At 31.2% G+C, this 22,220-nt stretch overlaps 1 protein-coding gene across 1 annotated transcript in view; it reads right to left on the bottom strand.

Moving 5' to 3' along the window:
* Nucleotides 1-1,202: 1,202 nt before the first annotated feature.
* Nucleotides 1,203-22,220, bottom strand: part of LOC111622799 (T-complex protein 1 subunit alpha-like) — a 37,047-nt gene continuing 16,029 nt past the window's right edge. The window contains exons 5-12 of the mRNA XM_023365215.1: nt 17,432-17,542; nt 14,415-14,596; nt 14,204-14,330; nt 9,796-9,971; nt 7,358-7,481; nt 3,293-3,485; nt 3,031-3,194; nt 1,203-1,422 (exon numbers count right to left, since the gene is read on the bottom strand). Coding sequence (XP_023220983.1) covers nt 1,218-1,422; nt 3,031-3,194; nt 3,293-3,485; nt 7,358-7,481; nt 9,796-9,971; nt 14,204-14,330; nt 14,415-14,596; nt 17,432-17,542 — 1,282 coding nt within the window. The 3' untranslated portion in view covers nt 1,203-1,217. The remainder of the gene's footprint in view (nt 1,423-3,030; nt 3,195-3,292; nt 3,486-7,357; nt 7,482-9,795; nt 9,972-14,203; nt 14,331-14,414; nt 14,597-17,431; nt 17,543-22,220) is intronic.

Here is a 22,220-nt window from a genome sequence, read left to right as displayed (position 1 = left end):
CTTTGTTAGTTCTTCCCATGTGCCTCTCTTCTGTTTGGAAGAAATCGCATTTGTTTTCTTGTTTTCAATGATCGATTTATATTTTTCGACTAATTCAAGTAGAATTTCCTTCTCAAAATTAGAAAAATTACGGCGTGCACTGCTTTCCATTTCACTTTCCGCCATTTTCTACACGTGTTTCTATTCTATTTTATTCGTCTCCTCCCTGGTTCATACACGTGTTTGCTTTCAACCAATCAAAACTCTGCTTACGAAAGAAAACTTGTTTAATCTCGAACGCAGGATTGTTTTAAAATATTAACTCTAGAGTAGCGAAACTCTAGAGTTAAATTTTTATCTGAATACGAAAGAAGAGTAACTCGTAATCTGACTTCGAGTTACATCTAAACTCGAGTTCGTCACTTCTCTGTTTAACTCGTGTTGGTGAATACGGGGGCTAGTGATTTAACTCGGTGTTCTAGCTTTTATTTAAAAGAATACATCATTTACTTGAGGTAAAAGCAATAGCTTCATAAAGCTTTTGCTACACTTAAATTGTAAGACCTGATATCTCATGAATTACAAGATCATCTTTAAACATTAATATTGTAAACATTGTACTACTATAGCTAAATTTTTTTTTTTAAAAAGCAGACTACTAAAATTTTTTCAAATATTTATTTTATCTATAAATTAACCCTTTTACAAAAATGCAATTTATTACTGAAGCAATTTTTAATTTATTACAAATAACTTTTAAATGTGATTAATGACAAAGTGCATCTTTATGAAATAGTTTAATGGTATTAAAAAAATTGAAACAAAGACGACAATACATTAACAATGCAAGAATATATAACAATTTTTATGAGAGAACTGTTTTATTGAATACTAAAATAATCCTAAATATTTCTCAAACTACACCCAGAAGTTAACATATTAGAATTTTTAGCTTTTTTCCTTATAACATTGAAAAATAACTGACTTTTTACAGAGATCTATCATTAGGTTTGTTACTATTGCCAATTTAATGAAGGAAAATAATATGTAGTAATGAAACACAATTTTAAATATTTAATTCTTCAGTTATTAGTGTGTTGGAAACAATTTCCATCTCTGAGGAGTATTAGAAATAAAAATATTTGGGAATATTTAGTATTTCAAGTAAAGCAATTTGCTCAGGTTCTGTAAGAAATATTGTTAAAGTTGAGATTTTGTTCATCTTTTTAATAAATATATTAAAGTTCGCCAGCATTTACTGCTTGTTGGTAAGCGTGGTCGTCTTTCTTTTCTGGATTCAACTTGATTAGGTCGTCAATGCGCAATATTGTAATTGCTGCCTCTGTGGCAAACTTCAACGATTTGATTTTTGATATTGCTGGCTCCAGGACACCAGCCTTTCTATTATCACACACTGTTCCTTCATACAAGTCTAATCCAACCCTGAAATATATACATTTAAAAAGTTACTTAATAAACAAATTTTCTTAAAAGTATTTTATGAACTAAAGTCTATATACAAACATTCTCAGAATTTACAATTCAAAGCATTCAGATCTTTTGGAAATCCTTAAAAATTTCAAAGAAAGAGAGAGAGAAATAATAGCAGCATTTTTAGTTTGCTGGAGTATGATGGCAGAATAGAGATCACATATCTTCAATGTAACTCTGGGCTGCTTTAATTTTTGTTATTCAATTGGTTAAGTTTTGTAAAACTATTTTAAAAATATAAATTTCTTTTTCTTGTTTTGTTTTATCCACAAGAGTTTGGCTGCCACTTTGAATATTCCATATTTTTTGCTACATTAAATAATAATTGAATATATATATAAAGTAATGAATGTTTAAAATAATATTTTTTTTTTTGTATTATAATCAGCAAACCTCACATCAATATACCTAACAACTCAAATAGATTGAACTAAAGCAAGGTATGACTTGGGGTCAACTAGGAAATTTGTTCCAACCTGTATGAGGTTGAAACAAATTTCCTCTAGATCAGTGTTCCGCAACCTTTTTCTACTTGCGGCACACCCAAATGTTATTCCCCTCAAAAACGTATATTCTACTATTAATAGAATTACGTAATGCCACTAACCTATTATTATTGTTATTAAACAGACATCAACACCTACCTGTGAGCAAATTAATTTTACATATAATTTCTTAGAATACATAAAAATGCGTGGTTTGTAAAAATAAACAAACATCATCTTATTTCATCAGTGCTGCAGCAGAAAATGAAATTCAAGCATAAGAAACACAACAACTGTGATAAAAATATATAAATAAAACTTGAAATTAACAGAATATGTAAAAGTTCACGTCACACCTTTCACCATGTGACGGCACACCAGTGTGCCGCGGCACACCGGTTGCGGAACACTGCTCTAGATCAGGTTGATCTAGAGGGAAAGCTTTTCTTTAAATAAGAATGTTGAAAAAATATAAGATAAAAATATGAAAAAAATTATGTAAACTCCTTTATAAATACCTAGACATTCTCAAAAGATTAATTTATTTAAAAAAGTATTCAATAATTTAATATTTTATTCTGTATAAATTTATAATTACAGTGAACCCTTGATTTATGAATGTATATTACTTCATTCCTGAAACCTCTTGTAAATCAAAATTATGTAAATGGGCTTGCTTTTCCATTACTTCTTATGGATGAAATTTGTGCCTCTTTTCAGTATGACCCTGTTGCCTTACTCATTCTCCACATGTAATTTCTTTTTCAATTAATGAAATTGTAATCATGGACAGAAATATCTGTAATGTAGAGAAAAAGTCGACTAAATTGCAAAACTGCAGTGGAATGAATAGAACTACCCCTAGCAAACAAAGACAATGAAACAATTAAAATTGAGACTGGAATCTAAACATAGTGCATGGTAATTTCAATCTCATTGCACTCATGATTAGAACACTTTGTTTCTGTAGTGATTTACAAGAACAGACAACATTTTGTATTAAATTCTCAAATACTATTCAGAGTCACATAGTAATAAAAAATTAATTTAGTTTAGTTTATACAATTAAATTTACCATTTCAAATGAGCATGCTCTGGTTTTGTTTGAGAACTATTATGATAGGCTCTGAGTTTTGCAACAAGATCAGTAGCTTCTTTTGCAGCATTCACAGCTAATGTCATTGGAATAACAAGCATTGACTTGGCATATTCAGCTATAGCCAACTGTTCCCTAGAACTCTGTAAATATATTGAATTTTTTTAAATAAATATTTTATAATTAGAAATGAAAGTTGTTATTTTCATACCAAACATATAAATTATATAAATTCTCTTACCAAAGTAGCAGCAAAATTTTCTAAATAAATTGAAAGTGCAGCTTCCACAGCACCACCACCAGGTACTACTACTTTACTTTCCAATACTCGTTTCACAACACACAGAGAATCATGAAGAGAACGTTCCATTTCATCAACAAAATAATCATTAGCACCACGTAAAATGATTGAACTGGCAGAGTGAGCTTTAGGCCTACAAAAAAGATAACAAAAAAAGTATTGTGTATTAAATCAGAAATATTTTTAAACAATTGTTTTTTTATTTAAATAAAGATAAGAAATGCAAGGAAACTGTGAAACTAATAAATTTACCATATTCTGAAATGTGTTAACTATTCATGGGACAATTAATCAGAATGGAAAAAATTGGACATTTTTCGGAAATCAGAATCAAGTAAATCTCGTCACAATTTCTGATTCTTCTATATTTAACAAGAAAATTAATTATTCATTTCAGTTAAAATTACAATTTTAACAATTAAATAGTTTATTGAAAGTTTTCACGTCAACAAAGCAGAAAGCATGCAACGCTCATACATGAGGTGACATCTGCCATGATGGACTTTTCTTTCATGTAGATTTTTTCAAAAACTCTTTTCACTTTGTGGACACTAAGAGGGCATCTTTCAGCAAGTCCATTATGGGTTCAGTGAGGCTCACAATGGGATGGCTGGATGGTGAGGGATTGGGCCCAACATATCTGGAAAATTTCTGGGGATTTTTCAACCCATCCAGATTTGATCCCTAGTCCCTAGAGCAGTAGGCTGCCATCTGGCCATTTTTTTCATGTAGTCAGAACAAAGATTGCACTCAGTCAGTATTAATTTCCCCACTTTAGGAAAATAGGGCACTGTTAGGTTTGCCACCCAGCCAGTATCTGCTCAGCTTGACTGGCAATTTCAAATTGAGGCACATGGTCGAAAAAATATTTAAGTGTCAGCAAGACAATTTAAAATATAAATAAAATTATATTTTAATTGAACAGTTATAATATAAAATTATTTTTAATATTTAGTATGTTTACTTAATGATAAAACACTTTTCATAGGCCTGAGCCAGGTTTAACAAGATTCAAACTGTCTTCTTAAACCTGATACAGACCTATGAAAAGGGGTCAAAAACATTTGTTTAAATAAATTAAAGTGTTGCTGAAAAAAGTATTTAGGGTGTTGTTCAAGCTAAATTAGTTTCAGGTTATACAGAAGTGTTTTTGTCATAATTCATAAATGATATTGTGAATCATAACAAATGTGATTTGTAGGGTGCTAAGTTTACTGCTGTTTTGAGTTTTAAAAATTGATTTTTCAAGATGAATTGTAAACGAATTAAATAAACTACAAAAAATTTAATTAGCAATTGGCAAATCTTAATAAAAGTTATATTCTAATCATAATGTTATGTGATGTATATAAGTTTGTTCTTTATACATTTGGACACAGTTAAAGCAAACTCAATAAAACTTTTCAGATTCCATTCTCTCATCCAGGAAGAGGTCAGTGACTACTTTTGGTTAAATTAACTTCAACCCCATTTCTATCTGACTAGCAGGAAAATTATTTAATGCAAAGTTATCTGTAAACATAAAATATGTTTTAGGGGGTTCTTGAAGGTGCCAAGTTTAAATATTTGATTGTGAATGGTACATTTCAGTTAACATTAATTCAAGACACCTAAATTTTTTTCTATCTTTTCATGCAGGCATACATCAATGACTATTTTCAGTTGGAAAACATCAATCCATCTATCCAACCAATAAAATTGTACCATTCCACACCATGTGAGTATTGCAGCAAACATGACAATTGTAGGCTAAATTAACCAAACTCTTAATGAATTCATTTTAATGTTTTTCATTCTTGCTTTATTCCCAGACAATGCCAGGCATAACTGCTTGGGACATCAGACTTTGTTGAACTTTTAAGGCAGAAAGAGTTATATTACATCGACAAGACCAATCTTGTAGAAGCTTTCTTCAAATGCGAAAGAAGCCAAGTGTTGGTGACAACACCTCACCAGTTTGGAAAAAAATCATCAATCTTGTGATGCTTCAGCATTTCTTTGAGCTCCAGGTAGATGTGGACAAAAATAAGAGACTATCAGAAGAAGAATTTCAAGAGAAAGTAAAAGAGGCAGAAAACTACAAACTATTCCAACATAATTTAATTATCACAACTAATGATAAGCTGATGAAAAAGGACTTTGGGAAGTATCCTGTTCTGTCCATTTGCTTCAGTGTGATAGAGGAATCAAGGATTATGATGAGGCAATTGGAGCTTGTTTGATGAGCATAAGTGCTGCTTTCCAAGACCACAAATATTTGAAATCCAGTGACTCTTTGGAGGATTAAAAAAAAAAAAAAAAAAAAAAAATATGCAAAATGGTGTAAGAAAGGTTGGATCATCACAAAGACAGTAGATTGACTTGAGATTCTTAAGGATTTAAAAACCTTGGCCAAGTTTAAGCACTTTGGCAGAAAGATAGTGCTGCTGGTAAATGAATACAATGCAGTTATAACAAGCACAATACTGATGATACAGGATAAAAATGAGCTGAAGTGTGTCATTAAGGACTGTACATCTATAGTTACAACAGCTGTCAAAGAGAAACCTGGAAAAAATTGATAGCATATGCCTTCATTACTGGAATTTCTCACATCTCAGGAATGGGTGAGTGCTTCAAATGTAAAGCCATTTACATTTCTGGCAAACCATTTGTTTGTGCCTTACTATGGACTGACACATGATGAAATTAAGAGTCTATTTCACGACACACACAAGCTGGATGATAAGAAACTTGAAGATGCAAAACAGAAATTCAATGGATAAAGAAGTAAAGATGGTACAGAAATGTATAACATATGATTTCTCCTAGAATATGTACGCAAGACGCATGAATCTTACAAGTGGCAGGATACTGGAATGATTGTAGATCTGAGTGGAGTGTTTAGATTTCCTGTAATTATGGAAATGATTGAAACAAAACTTCTGGAGAACAAGAATTGGTGAGGTTAAGAAAACCACGTCTATTGAAGGTGTTCTTAAGTTGGTGAAGATAAAAGAATTTGACCCTATGAATGTCAGTTATTCTCAAACCAGCCTCTTCTTTTCATTTATGCTCAAGCAAGGGTATCATTCATATATGAAGGACAAACTTATACAGGTAGTGATACCCAACAGTCAACTCGTAGAAGTAATAAGAAGAAAACTAGAAACCTTTAATGTTGTGTTATTTGGTCAAGATAAAATGCCTGTTGAAGTTGAAAGGTGTAGACGTTTCATTGGGAAACTGGCTGGGAAGGAATGTGGTAATGAAGAGTTCAACAATTTTTGTGCAGATCTTGAATACTGTACATTTACAAAAAAAAGCAGCCACTTGATTACAAGTAATGAAGAGAACATGTGTTGCACAATGAGCATCCTTGTTCATGGTTTGGGATTTAACTTTGGTACCAAAGTTTACTTTCCTTCTACATCCGGTGATGGGAAATGTAAAAAGGATTTATAGACACACTGCTGCTCAAAGACAATGATATGTTGCTTTTGGAATTCAAGTGTGGTGAAAGCGACAAAGCAGCAATGAAGGCAATTGAAGATACTTTCATTACTTCACAGTAATTTCTAACAGATATAATCACAGCTGACATCAAACACTATGTCCTGCTGGGGATAAATATGGCTAAGAATGGACTTTGAATCTGCAACATATCTTCCATCCATAGACAAGCATGATGTTCAAGACTGCTGTAAAATGTGACATGACAAGTGTTAATGTTTTTTTTCTTTGTTTGTTTTACAGATTAATTTTTCTTTAAAGTTAATGAAAAGGTGTTAATAGGTCTTTGATGCTGTGCATTTGTAGCTCATTTTGATTGTGAACATATGTTTATGTAATAATACATCAACTGCTAGTTAAATATAAAAGTAAAATAAACTATTCATCTTAACTAGTCCAGGTGCAAAAATTTTCTTGTGTGCCAATGTGAATATTAATAGCCAATTTTGGAAATTTAACTATTTTAAAGTTAATCCGTTTATTGGAAAATTTTTTAAAAAGAAAAACAATTACCCTTTAATAAGTATTAATTCATCATCACAAATTTTTTCTTGGACAACTTCTTCAGCCTCTCCTAGCATTGTTGCATCAAAACTTTCTTCTCCATCAGTATTAACTATACTAACTAATAACTGAGCTAAAAAATAATAATAATATTTAATACAAAAAAAATATTTTAAATATTTATACATACTAATATATAAATATTCTCATAAAATATTTTGACCACATATTAAATTCAGGCCACTACTTTCTGTAATCATTGAAATGTATAAAAATGTTTATTTTAATTGAATTTATTAAACTGACAATAAATTTGTGTTTAGTATTTTCATATCTATATACTATAGCTTCATTGGCTCACTGATATGAAAGGCTTGAGTAGAAGCAGACTTCTTTCTAATAAACAATATACTCAATGTCATCTTAAAATTATTAGAAAAATCTGAAATTTCAAAACCAAATACTTTAGAGAGGTCCTACAAGACATCAAAGAACAATGCCTCAGTCCGTCAAAACATCATTCTAGTGATGAACCAATAAAAGCATGGCATTGATGTTAAAATCATTTTGGATAAGTTGCAAATTCATTCAAAGTATAGTGTTATAAATGAGTTGTTTGCACCAATAAACATTTTGGATGATTAATTAAATATACAAAAATTTTCACATTAGGATTCCTCAAACACTAAATTCATGCAGATATCTATGTGGAGGCTTATCAGATCTATTAGTATACAAATTTGGCATAATGTTATCAGCCAGTGCTGTACTAGGCAGGTGCAACAGGTGCAACAGGTGCATTTGCACAGGGCCTACTTGGAAGGGGGGCTCAAAATGTATGTATTTGTTTTATTATTTTCCCAAACCTAATTAATTAAAGGGGCCTAAACGCAAATTCTTGCCCTGTGCGAGAATTTGCTAGTTACGGCACTGTTATCAGCAATGTATAATGGGAGCATTATGCCAAATTTGTATAGAAGAGATCTGCTGCAAATCTATGGATATATTCATGTACGGCTGAAGAGGATCTTCATGACTGAAATGCATACCAGTAATAAAAATTGCTTATTAAACATCAAAGTGTCATTGTAATGTTCCTAATAAGTGTGATAAATCTCCACAAATTTAGGTATTTGAGGAATCCTAAAGTGAATACAGGTAGGCCTCCTACAACGCGATACCTTTACAACGCGTTTTCGCTCCAATGCGGTTGGAAAAATGCGGAAATTTTCTTACAACACAGTACTTTTACAATGGTAATTAGAAATGAATTATCTTCACATTACAGAAAAATCGCAACGGATCACGTGGTATGAGCCGCAGTCTCGTATACAGAGCTAAAAGTCTTTGATAAACAGCTGTTTGTCGACGTTGGCGTGTTACTCCCTTGAAAGTTTCAGGGGAAAACCGGTTACTAGACAGATGTGCATCAGTTACCATAAACACTCAAATATATCACTAAATTTTTGATCATTTATACTCTTTCAATAAGTGGGGATTGCAAAAGTGGTCCAAAATACAGTATAAACTTCTATTGGGTGTATATTTTTAACAACATAGTGAAAGGAAGTTATTTTTTTGAGATTTTTACTGTCCACAAAACTGATTGAAAAAATTTTAGCCATAACAATGCCAAATGAAAAGGGCCGTCATTAAAAAGGAAATTTATAACTCTTTAAACAAAGATAGAAATTTTGGATCAAATTAAAAATCAAGAGCGAATAGCTAATATTGGTAGGCATTTTAATTTAAATGAGTCGACTATTTGGTCGATTAAGCAATCAGGAGAAAAAATCAGAAATTTGGTCGCATCCGGATCATCTATTCTTGCAAAAAATGTTGCTCGTCTGAGAGCACCTATAATGAAAAAAATGGAACAAGCGCTAATATTATGGGTAGAAGATATGAACAAGAAACGGGTGCCTTTAAATAAAACTGCACTTAAACACAAAGCCTTAAAAATATTTGTTTATTTAAAACAAGCAATGGCTGGTTTGGAAAATTCAAAACACGCCATTCAAACGCCAATTTTTTCTCTTTTTTAGAACCGAATCCCAGTTTTTGTATTAAGTTGGCGTCTCCTATAACACGATTTCCCACAACGCAGTATTTTCAAGGAACGTATCTACCGCGTTGTAGGAGGCCTACCTGTACATTTAAGACAAAAAGCTTTAATTGAATACAAGAATTTTATATGTAGTCTGCAAGTAAATGTTCTAAAAAAAACTTGTTTTTTTAACCACTCATTAGCAAAATTAATGTTGTTATAAAATGATCAGTTAATACTTACAGTTTTATTAATTTCCTTTAATTATTATATATCTACCTACCTGTTTTTCATTTTCAATAATTATTGTTTAATATGGAATTTTAAATAAAGCTTTGAAAAAAAATCATTAAAAATTGTATTTAAGAATGTAAAATGTGTTTTAAGTTATATTACTGACCTCCTGTTGCTTTTGCAATTCTCCTGAGATCTGCTTTCTTACAGCGACGAACTGCAATTGCTCCAGCTTCTACAAAATACTTCAGACACAAGTCATCAATACCACCTGTAGTTAATATTACATTAGCACCGGCTGCAAGAATTTTTTGAACTCTCTCCTTGGTGATGTCAGATTCCCTAAATTAAAATAATTTTAAGCCTAAATAAAAATCATTGGTGAAATAACTGCCAATGAATTTCAATAAATTAATCTTTATCTAAATTTGATACATTTAAAAAGTACATCTCAGCTGACATTGTTATTAAATCTACTACCAGTTACAGCATTCATTCTAGGTTAGAAATTTTATTTAAAAAAACATTGAAGGACTGGCTATCCATAAATTATGTAAAATTTAGGTATGAATGACTAGGTATTCAGGTAATCTTTACAATGCATTACAAGAGGTGGGAGTGTTTACAGGAATATTATGTAATTTCAGGCTCTTTAAATCAACTCTTTTTAACCTGCCCGGATGACCCTGAACATATTTGTTTCTGCATCAGAACTTTTTGATACTAGATGTCATTGTGCCATAATTTTTATATTAAAACGAACTTTGGAAATAAAATAAGGTTACACATGGTAGTTGAAAAGTAAACTGTATTTAATTAACTATCACGTGTCACCGTGTTACATAATTTATGAATGATCCCCGAGTTGCTCAGCTTGTTTTATACTGAAACTATTGAAATTTTTACTATACTGCTTACAAAAAAAAAAATCCATCACTTGTAGCACTTTTCATATTTAAAATGACAAACTTTATTAAGCTATTTAAAGTTACAACATATAGTTTCAACAGTTTCTTTGAGCTTTGTTTTTTTGAAAACAATGAAAATTAACATTGTGGCACCCAAACATGCAGCAATTATTTATCACTTGTTTAGTTGTTACATTAATCTATCTCAAGAAGGATGCAAGTAACATTCTAAACAATGCATGATCACAAAAACTTTAACAATTTTAACTTGTAACAGACACCAAATTTCCATGATGCATATCAAAAAATAGACAGAACTGAAATGGGTCTAAATTTCCTTTGGTAATTTATTGTACTTTTATCATTCCAATGATCGATTGATTGCATCATCAAAGTTTTCTATTTACAAAATATAAATTAATATATAGTAGAGCATCAATTATCCGAAACAATTCGAGACTGAGGTTATTCAGATTACTTATCATGTACAAAAAAATATATTAACCTATCCCACGTTGAAATTTTTCTCCATTGCAGGTCACTTCACGTTGAATTTTTGTCAATGTTAAGCTTAACAAAAAATTTTTAAAAAATAATAATCATGGCTATTGTATCTTTAAAAATTATTTCTTTATTTTGCACAAACAAAAATATATTGAAAAATATAAAATATAAAAACAAAAAAAAATTTATATTTCAAAAGTTAATCTAGTATCAAAACTGTTCCTATGCAGAAAAGAGTTACATACCTTACATAAAGTAGGCCTACAGTTTAAGAAAAAAAATCCAAAATTGTCTTTTGCTTCACAGCTGAGACTAGTTTTTTTTTGCCGCTAAATCTCGCATACGTTTTAAAGACAGCAATTGGATAGCATCACATTCTTCTTGCTGTTCTAACCACTTCATAGCTGTCTCAAGACAGTGAAAAACTTCCTCACTGGATGGTCCTTTTTCAGCACAGTCATTGTCGTTAAACGCTTCCTCATCGTCGCAATGGTCTTGGTCGTTGATAACACTGATTTCATTGTCCAACAATACCTGATAGCCACGGTCATCGACATCACACTCGAGCCAGTCTTGAATGTTTTCGTTGTCACATTCTTCAAATCCAGAACATTCTTTAATTAGCCCAAACAGTTGTGATACAAATTGGCTGTTTGGTGGCTCTTCAGGTGCAGCGATAGACTCCTCTGATGGTAGAAGTTTATTCCAAGCTGTTGCTAGTGTAGTGTCCTTGACAGTAGCCCAAGCTTCTGCTGCCATGTACAGTACATAGCATCCTTTAAGTTAATTTCAGCATACACCTGCTGAACATTCTTCCCTGATCATTACCATACGAAGCAATGCCTTTCTTTAATTAATTAATATCGTTTGAAGCTACCAATGAACCCCTGGTCAATCGGCTGGAGGAGTGAAGTAACATTGGGATGCAAGAAAACAACTTTAAACTTTCCACTTTCTCTTTTAAATGAAATGTTTGAGGGGTGACTTGGGGCATTATCAATCAATAACAAAACATTTCCAGAATTCCCAGTTTTAAGCTGATGCTTTTCGACTTCAGGAATTTTTATAGAATGTTATACCATTCTATAAAAATGGTTGTATCCATCCACAAATTCTTTTAATCTTTGTAGGTAACTGGAAATGTTTTTATTCCTTTAAAGCACCATGGATTTTTAAACTTTCCTACAATTAGCAAAGGCAGCCTGTGTGTTCCAGTAACATTTCTACATATTTTCCAACACAGTGATGCATGATTTGCTTGTCTTAAAACCAGGTGCTGACATTTCATTCTTAGAAACTAGGGTTTTTGTTGGCATTTTCTTCCAGTACAAACCAGTTTTGTTTGCATTGTAGACATTGGTTTTTTTTTTATAGCCCTCCTTATCAATCAATCATGTTTTTAAAAAACTCTTTCAAATATTCAGCTGATTCAGCATCAGCCAACAGTTTTTTACCCTGGATGTCCAATTCCCTAATTCCATGCCTAGATTTGAAACACATAAGCCAGTCAGTAGTCAGGGTAATGCTGATTTAAAATCAGCATTGCCCCCTAGTTTCTTGTCCATTTCAAGAGCTTTTCACAAATCAAAGGGCCACTTATTGGTAGTCCTCAGCTATTACCTGCATGAACCATGTGTAAACTGCAGTGTCCAAATTCTGGTTTCTGCCATTTTCATTGTTTTTTTGTGCAAGCTTCCATCTTCACTGTCAAGTACACTTGCAAATTTTTTAATGGCATTGCTGTTCTTTTTAATGTCTGATATTGTGGCATTTCCAACTCCATATTCCTGAGCTAGCTTGATCCACTAGTAACACTCTCCAACTGATCTATTATTTTAAGTTTATCAGAAACACTGAGAACAATGTGTTTATGTTTAGTTGTCATTGCAAATGATACAATTACAGCATGATCTGTTACAAGTATGGAATTCACAAATCCAAAATTAATGTTCCCAACGGAAACAGATTCTGATTCAGCACGACACACAGTCCTTAGAAAAACACCACACAAAATAAGCAAAACTCACCACTAATGATGGGGGAAAAAAGCTTCATTCAAATACTGATGCGCCCTTAAGTCCCTCTCATGGACGCATTAGTGTTGCCAGCTAAAACACAGACACCAACAAAAATAATATTGGAGTAGTCCAAGACAAACAAATATTGCAGCGCCACAGCACTTGCAGAAATTTGATTTTGCCTACTGGAACGCTTTTGGTTAACTGGTATTTGAATAATTAATGTTCTACTGCAGTATTTCTCTTGAATATAAATCTATTCTCTTAAAATGACTTTCTTAAATTTAAAAAGTCTGCAAAAGCAGCAATATGGTATTTCTTATTATTCTCAGTTTTGTTAACCATTTTACATAAAAATTTAAATTTAAAGAAATTTTATGTCTCAAGCATTTAACATTTATAGTATTATAGTAAAAAATATGGAGAGGTAATTACAATAACTCTAAAACAACTAAACTGAAATTTGGCAATTAGGCACTTCTTAATTCTTAAAACAATTGTTTAAACTGCAATGTAACAATTGTTTAAACTGTATATATTATGGAAAATAATTTCACAAAATTTATATCCAATATTTGATTTAATTTTAACATAATACTTAAACCACTTTACACTTTCTAATCTGTATAAATTAATACTTGTAACTGTCGCATTAAGAATTTTTAAAATGTAATGTACACTATTTTATTTAACAGATATAAAAATTATCAAATCATAATCAATTAGAGATAACAGCCATCTAACAGGTGAAAATTGATAATCTTCAGGAACTATCTCAATATTCTGAGATTAGCAGTGTTGAAATTCTTTACGGAACAGTTCTCTTTTACTAGCTTTTATAATGAAGTAATTTTAATTTAAGTCTGTTCAGTATATGCAGTATACAGTTTTCAGTTACATCCTAATATTTATAAATAATAATACTTGACAAATGGTAATGATGATCCTGTAAGTTTGATTACCATTTGCCAATTAGAAATTTATCACCCAAATTTCTGAAAAATTTAATACTAATTACATAGTTTCAATTTATAATAGATTACTACTTTAGAGTATCTGCAATTACATGCAATCTAATCAAGCCATATTAATAGTTTAAGTATTATAGTTTAATTATGAATTTAAAACAATCAACATTCCTTACCTCTGACGAATAGCATCTAATTTTTCAGGATCAGTTACTAAAATTTGAACACCTAAATGCATTTTAACTTTTTGTAATCCAAAATCAAGGCAAGCAATTTTAGCAGGTGCTACTTTCTTTGGCATAGCTAAAAAAAAATTAGTTAATTAACACAAAATATAATTTTTTAAAATTTTGTAAAATTTAAATTCTTGTCAAAACAGACATTTACCTTGTGATGCCACAGTGCAATTTAATGCATATCCTTGCACCAATATACTCTCTCTAGTGCTACGGCCATGGGCTTTTAAAATATTTACAGCCTTAATTGGATACTTGAAACCACCTTTTCCATCTGACACTTTCACAGCCATGGCAGCATCCACTACCATTTCAGCAAAAAAGTCTGCATCTCTATTTATTGTTAAGATCTTATTTTGTACTGTGAAATTAATTTCTAGAGTGAAAAGCAAAAAGTAGCAATAAATACAGCAAAATGCTTTACTTAATCTATATTTATAATAGTATTATGATACAAATACTTAAACATCAGATTCTGCTTTATAAATAAGGATATAAAAAAAGGAAAACATTTTTACTAATGAAAAAATAAAGACAATATAAACAATGTTCAAATTCTTTAAATCCTCTTTCACTCCATTCAGGAACTAAACAGTAGGCAATTTGAAGAAAAAAATTTCATAAAATTGACTAATAAACACTATTAAAAATGATCTCAACATCATGATTATGTAAATGATCCTTAACTGCCCAAAAAATCCACCAGAGGGTTTTGAGTTAATAAGTGCAATTATATGATGTGGATGCTGTTGTAAAAATTTTAACATCTTTTTAATGTTCTATAGACATCAAATCCTAAATGAAAGGTCAATGTCAAGATCATTTTTAATGTGTAATTTTTAATAGTGTTTGTCGGCCAATTTTATGAAGTTTTTGGCTTCAAGTTGCTCACTGTTTAGTTCCCAAATGGAGTGAAAGATTTAAAAGATTTGAACATTGTTCGTATTGTCTTTATTTTTTTCAATTTTTTTAATCCTGTGCTCATGTATGATTTTTACTAATATTTGGCACTTTANGTGTGAAATTCTTTGATGAGCTGTTCAATAAGTTCTACTCTGAATGCTAAATGTTTTTTGTTCCTGCCATTTTTTTTATAAAGGACAAAAGAATTATAAATGCAAATATCAAATAAATGAAAAAATATTTTCTTATAATATTTTTTCCCTCTTTTCCTTGCCACCGGGTAATCATGAAGCTGTTGATCTAAACGATCAACTCCTCCCATTGTATCGTTGTAATCAAGGACAACATGTGGCTTTCTTTGAACGGTACCAACACGTGTTGGTTTACTAAGTTTGGCATTGTGAACTGTAGATAATAATGTGACAGTTTTCTTGTCTTCCCATTTTAGAATCATAACCTTTCCCCTCTCTTGTGCCAATATTTCTCTTTTTAAATTTTTTTCTTTTTATCATATCTGGAATATCTCTTCTATTCAGACGGAGTGTTCCGTATATATCTGGAGTGTATGGGATATCAAATAATCGGCTAACTGAGGAGAGGTATAGTAATTATCAGTTGTGAGGCAGTGGCCCTTGTTCAACAATGGGTCCACTAACGATAATACTATTTGGGAAGTTATTTGCATTTGATTGTATTTAGGATCTAGTAGAGTATCTTTTCCAGTGTAAACTATAAATTTGTGTAAATAGCCTAATGAAGATTCACACAACATAAAAAATTTCACACCGTAGCGTGACCTTTTGAGAGGTATGTATTGTCTCCAAGAGATACGACCTTTGAATAGTAAGAGAGACTCGTCCACCGTTATGGCTCTCTCTGGTTCGTATAAACGCGAAAATTTAGAATTTAGATCATTTACTATGGCCAAAATTTTGTTCAATTTAGGAGATGGATGGGTGGACGAATCAAATAATGCATTATCCGAAAAGTGCAAATTTTGCTTTATCTCTTCAAATCTATTTTTAGGCAAAAGTTTACAAAAAATTGGTGTGTTAAATAAATCTTTGGTGGACCAATACATTCTCTCATTTGGTTTTTTTACAATTCCCTGCAAGATACAGATAGCCAGAAACGTATATATGTCGGCCACTGTAACAGGCTCCCACTGATGCCTGGATGATTGTGGCTGTTGCAGTGCGTAACGATTCGTCTCGCTAACAATTACATTCATCAAATTTAAATAAAAAAATAATTTTAAAAAAGCGAGTGGATCGACATTATTGACAGAGAAGCGACAACCCGGATTTCCTGTGAAAGGAAATCGTGAAGGCGGAGGGAGGAGGAGGATTGTCTTTAAATTAATTAAGAGTCAAGTTATGATTTGGACAAATCAAAATATCTGAAACTTTTATAAAAAGAGAAAGCTTATCTTGTGTCTTAAAATCTCAATAACCTCAAATAAACACAAAATGTAAATAAATTGGAATTACATGAAAAGGAGAAATGCTGCTTGTGGATAGAAAAAACTATCGATCCTTAAATACAAAGTTTAAATAGTAAATTGAGCCTTATTTGATTTAACTTCCATAAAACCTATTTGTTCAAGTACTTAATTTCATTATTCATGACCAAGTGGTTGACAGAAAACTAAGATAACTAATGGTTTTTCATATACAGTAGAATCTTGTTTTAATAGTTCACAGAACAACAGATTTTTTCCCAGGTCCCTCCAAATCAATGTAATTTTACCCCCTTTTAGCAAATATGTAACTTCAATTTCAGATATTTCTTATATGTAGGAAGTTAAATAATAATTTTTTCAAATGAATATTTTTCTGACTGTGTGAGAAATCCATTGCTCATGACAATGGATTCTCAAACAGCAGATGATTTTCAGTGGCCTAAGTGATCCATTAAAAAGAGATTCTACTGTAGCATGTTTGTATTTTTTGAAAAATGAAAAATGTCTTTACTTGGCAAACTGCTTTTCCTTTTACAATTCTAAATAATACTGCCAGATGTATAAGCATTATAAATTTTAATTTTAAGCCATATTTCATTCTTCAAATTCCTCATATTAAATAAAATGTAAATATGTAAGTAACAATTAAATTTTTGATCAAACTCAACATTTTTGTTTTATAAAATATGTTGTGTAATTTGAAAATCAAATTGAAATAAATTAGCATAATGATATATTTATTTCTTAATAAATTTAGTTATTAATTATTCCTGAAAACACATTACCAAAATACAAAAGGATACGGTCCAATCAATTTTGAAGACATTGAAGTTTTTGCAGCATTAATAATACATTCTCGCCCTAATTCATCAACATTAATAGTCATATGTTCTTGAATGTACTTACATGCTTCTCTAAAAGAAAATTAAGTATTAACTTTTAGTAATAGTAAATTATATTTTATTGATTGTGATAATAACAAACTCAATTATAAAAAATCAATAAAGTATTGATTTTGANTTACCTGTACTTAATTTTGAGAACAAGTCTAATTTGTCTAGGCTGCAAAGAGGATGCAAGAAAACGTGTTTTCACCATTTCCTCCTTATTGCATTGCAGTTTTGTATCATGGTAAAAAAAAGCTTTTTCTGGTTTTACTCCAAAAACATGAATGCAGTTCTTGTAAGGTTTATTCTATTGATACTTTATCAAATTTACTGCTCCTCTTTTTGCCAGATTGCTGATCTGGATAAACTGAAAAAGAGAAGTTCTTTGTTTAAACTTGACTATTATGCAGTGACACAATACATTGAATTGACAATTTTCACAAGTACAGACTATCTAAACATTGGTGGTTATTAAATGGAAATGGTCACATCTTTATCACACGCTTTGCAGAATACTATGTGTAGTAGACCTTTACAATCACTATTTACATTCTAAATTTAGGAGAGTACATACAGTACATAGGGTGACAATCTGTCCCCAATTTCCAGAGACACTCCCCGCTTTTGATCCTCTGTCCCTGGCAAGGAAGCACCTCAGAAAGGAGTTTTGTCCCCATTTTTTGTTTCTTTGTTGTTACTGTAATATTGTTACTGCCAGTTTTTCCACCAGAGGATGTGTCCAATGTCTTCAGAATTTCCAAGTAATTTTTTAATGAAGTAACCAATTTTTTGAAGAAATGTCATAAAGGAGCCAAATTTCAAAATACAGACAAAAATATAGCTAAAAAAAAATTCCAAAAGTAAATAGCTATAAACCTTATTGGAGGAGAGCTATTTGAGTGAAACAAATGAGCTCAATCAAAATTAAAATGTTTAGGTCTGTTATGCATACATACAGTACCCATTTGATAATACTTATACACGTAGACTGTGACTGTGTACTCTAAACTGTGACAATTGACATGTGTCCCAGTTTTGCCAAAAAAAATCTGGTCACCCTATCTATGGATAAAGAACAATATTCTGTAACTATTATACTAAATAATTTCATATAAGATAAATGAAATACATCTCTAAAATTAATGCTAATTTTACTCAATTATATAATACAAAGATCAGGAGTTTCTATAATTAGAAACCAGATTATTGCATGATTATTAGAAACCAAATTCCTTTTAATTGCAATCTGCTACAAATAGGATTTTATCTATTCTTTTTCCTAATAATCTATTTCATGCTTGGTTAATGGCTGTTCCAGCTGTGCTAAAAAAACTCTCAGCATGAACAGAAACTGCATAAATAAGCAAACTATATTTGGATAAATTTATAAGTGATCTTTCAAATCCGATGATAAACTAATATGTCAGTAAAACATTTTTATACTCTTCAAAATACATCTCTTTTAAATATAAACACTAAGAAAATCTAAAAATAATTAGTAGTGCCCTTAAATTACCAATACTAATAAGTTATAGATACTTATGTTAATTAATGCATTACTCATAAAAACCTATAACTGAGGCTTTGCAAAAATATTCACATATATCAATATTATTTTTGTTTAAGACAAAAGTAAAATGTCATCATGGAATAAGCAATGAAGAAAATACTGTTGTGTTCTCTCCTTGCCTAGACATTTTAATGCAAGATTAGAAGCCTGAACTTAATACTGTTGACTTAATTTTCATGTAGAAAAATGAATTTAGCTACATGAAAATATGCAAATTAGTCATAATCTTTACTGAAGTAATATAATATGATAAGTAAACAAAATGACAAAATCTAAGGTAAGATTTGAATAGAAATCAATTTTAGAAGTATCTGGAATGAACTTTACGTTAATAAACCTCAATAATAATGTACTCTCTAAAACATTATTCATTTAACCCCTCAACGTACGAACTATTAAAAAGAATGGCTTCAAATGAAAAAATTGTTTATTATTATTTAAAAGAAAGCATCTATTTTATCTGGAAAAAAGTTTCATTCGAATTTTTTCAATTTGTTAAAATTGGTTCCTAAATGGCATCTTTTCCTTTGGATAGCCAACTTTACAGGGGCTCCCTGCAATTCGGCTTCTTTGTACTATTATTAGTTTTGCCGAGAAGCTGCCATTCGTCGGTTAGCGATAAAATAATTAAAAAAGTTAACCACAAAATATATAATGAAGGTAATGTAAAAAATGAAATGAAGTTTGTAGCTATCTAAGCTTTGATTTGCTTTCTTGTATTTGTTTAAACCAATAAATGTTTTCTCACTGCCCCAGGCCATAAATATTTCGGGAAAGTCTGTCCCTTATTATTGTAAAGTAATTAGCGGCAAGAAGACAGATTATTGGCTGATAAAATCAATAGTAATCTTTTTAGAACTGTAATTGGTTCATTTCTGTATTTGTTGAGATATTATTTCGGCGAATCACCAACCTTTGAAAACACAAACTAAAATTGCAGCTAAATGCCACGCTTATGGAGCTACGATTGTGTAAATATGTAAACAGTCGCTATAAAATGGTTAGTTTTGTTTGATTTTTATCTACAATTTGCTAAAGAAAAGATTTGACAGTATTTAGACGAGTAAAAGTGTTTTCAAAACCGTTTAGCAATAAATATTCCTGGAAAACTCCACCTTACTATAGTAATTGTAAGGAAACTTTTCTTGATGTCAATTGGCTTTCAAGTTCTTATTTGTACGCCTTTTACGCTCTAGTTGGTCATTTTTATTATGACTGAATGGTTATCAACCAATGTGTGTTTTTATAGAACTGTTCGTTCAGGATTTTTCCGCGAAGAACCAATGGCTTTCAAAGTCACATGATAAGAGTAAGAATGTAAATAAACGTTGAAAAAAGTTATTTTCATCACTTCTACCTGTAATTTCGTTAGGTTTCATGTTATTTGAATGTACTTAGAGTAGAAGATGTCTAATCAGAAGCTTCTAGTCAAAGAATGTATCCAGAAACTTATTATTTCCGGTTTTTGCAGTACTTTCGTAAATACGTAAAAAATAGGTATATAATTGTTCATATAATAAGGTAATAATCGATTATTATAGTCTACTCTTATTATAATGGTGTAAATAACATATACATAGGATCAAATATGCGGCATCGATACTACAAAGCGTATTGACCTGGATTTACAAAACCCACCACCCACCTTCACGCCGATCAGCGTTATAAACTATACGCCGTATTATCTTCCTACATTGGATTAGATAGCTGCAATTTTTTTATTTGTGAGAATATAGACCTATCTGTGTAACATATATAACAGAATAATCATATATTTATAAAAAAAAATTTCTTTTGATTATTTTAAAATCTTCAATTGTATAAATTTTTGTAAATATATAATATTTTAGTCAACAACCATAAATGCTGGTATGTTATTCATAATTTTATATTATCATACATATAAATTCATTTCTATAGAACTTATGAACATCTGGTTTGCAAGTATCCAGCAGGCTTAGACGGCTGAACTATAATAAAGTCTGACGACTTTATTACAGTCTAGAGCAACGGTTCCCAACCTTTTTCGGGTGGCGACCCCTTTTTATAAAAGCCAAGTGACCCGCGACCCCGATACTATTGAAAAAGACATTTTTAATTAGGTAATTAAAAAAACAACGAAATTAGTTTTTAGTATAATTTTATTTTAAATTATGTCTAATAATTTAATGCGATTGTTGAAATTGTATGTTATTAACCAGCCTTAAAATTCGCGGGTGAGTTTTTGTTAAAGCCAACCTCATGTCATTCTCAACATTTAATTTATTCCTCTCAAACTCTCAACACATGATTCAACCAACTGTGACGGAATAGCGTACCTAGATTACACTCATTTTAATTTTTAAAAAATACAGTCGACCCCCATAACACGGTAGATACGTTCCGTTTTTTATGAAATTGATGTTTTAGGAGACCTTGCCAATCACAGCCCGACACGTGTGAAGTTTACTGACTACGGGTGTTTGAAAGGTTTTCTTCCATAAAATTAGTCGATTCCTAGACTAAGCCGACTCAACATTTTCAAAATACGTATATTTTTTGGGAATAATCCGTATAAACTATGCTATAAACAAAAAAATGTAGAATTACTTACCGAGTGTGCACCGTTCGACGTCGCCATTGCTTAAGCTTGTTTTCGTCGCGGAGCAGCGCACCAAATGGCGGCCGCGTTTTCTGATAAATTATTTTTCTGCGAAAACTTCGTTGAACTTTGGAGACATCATTAATATAAATAATTTTAATCGCCGTTGAATAAGAAATGTTTCTTTCACAAGAAATGTATAAAATTACAGTACTGTATTAGACTTACAGTACCTAATTTACATACGGGACATTCCAATTTTCAACGCTGACTCAGCGCTGATCTCAACATTCGTTAAAATTCGTTCCTTTTTTCAACGTTGAGGTAGCGCTGTTGTCAGCGCTGACTCAACACACTCAGCACTCAACAGATATGTTGACTGCTACTTTCCAATGAATTGTGGGTAATTGGTAAGACATTTGAATGGAATCCATCTTGCTGAGAATGGAATTATGGGAACTAAGCACTTCGTACTCGAGTTGGAACGTCGTTGATGACGTCAAATTGTTGACTTCAACACTCAACACTCGCGTTGAAAATTGGAATGTCCCGAT

Source organism: Centruroides sculpturatus, unplaced genomic scaffold (genome assembly GCF_000671375.1).
Source record: "Centruroides sculpturatus isolate CEXI.00-Female unplaced genomic scaffold, Cexi_2.0 scaffold331, whole genome shotgun sequence".
Lineage (NCBI taxonomy): Eukaryota > Metazoa > Arthropoda > Arachnida > Scorpiones > Buthidae > Centruroides > Centruroides sculpturatus.
This window is presented reverse-complemented; position numbering and strand designations above follow the sequence as displayed.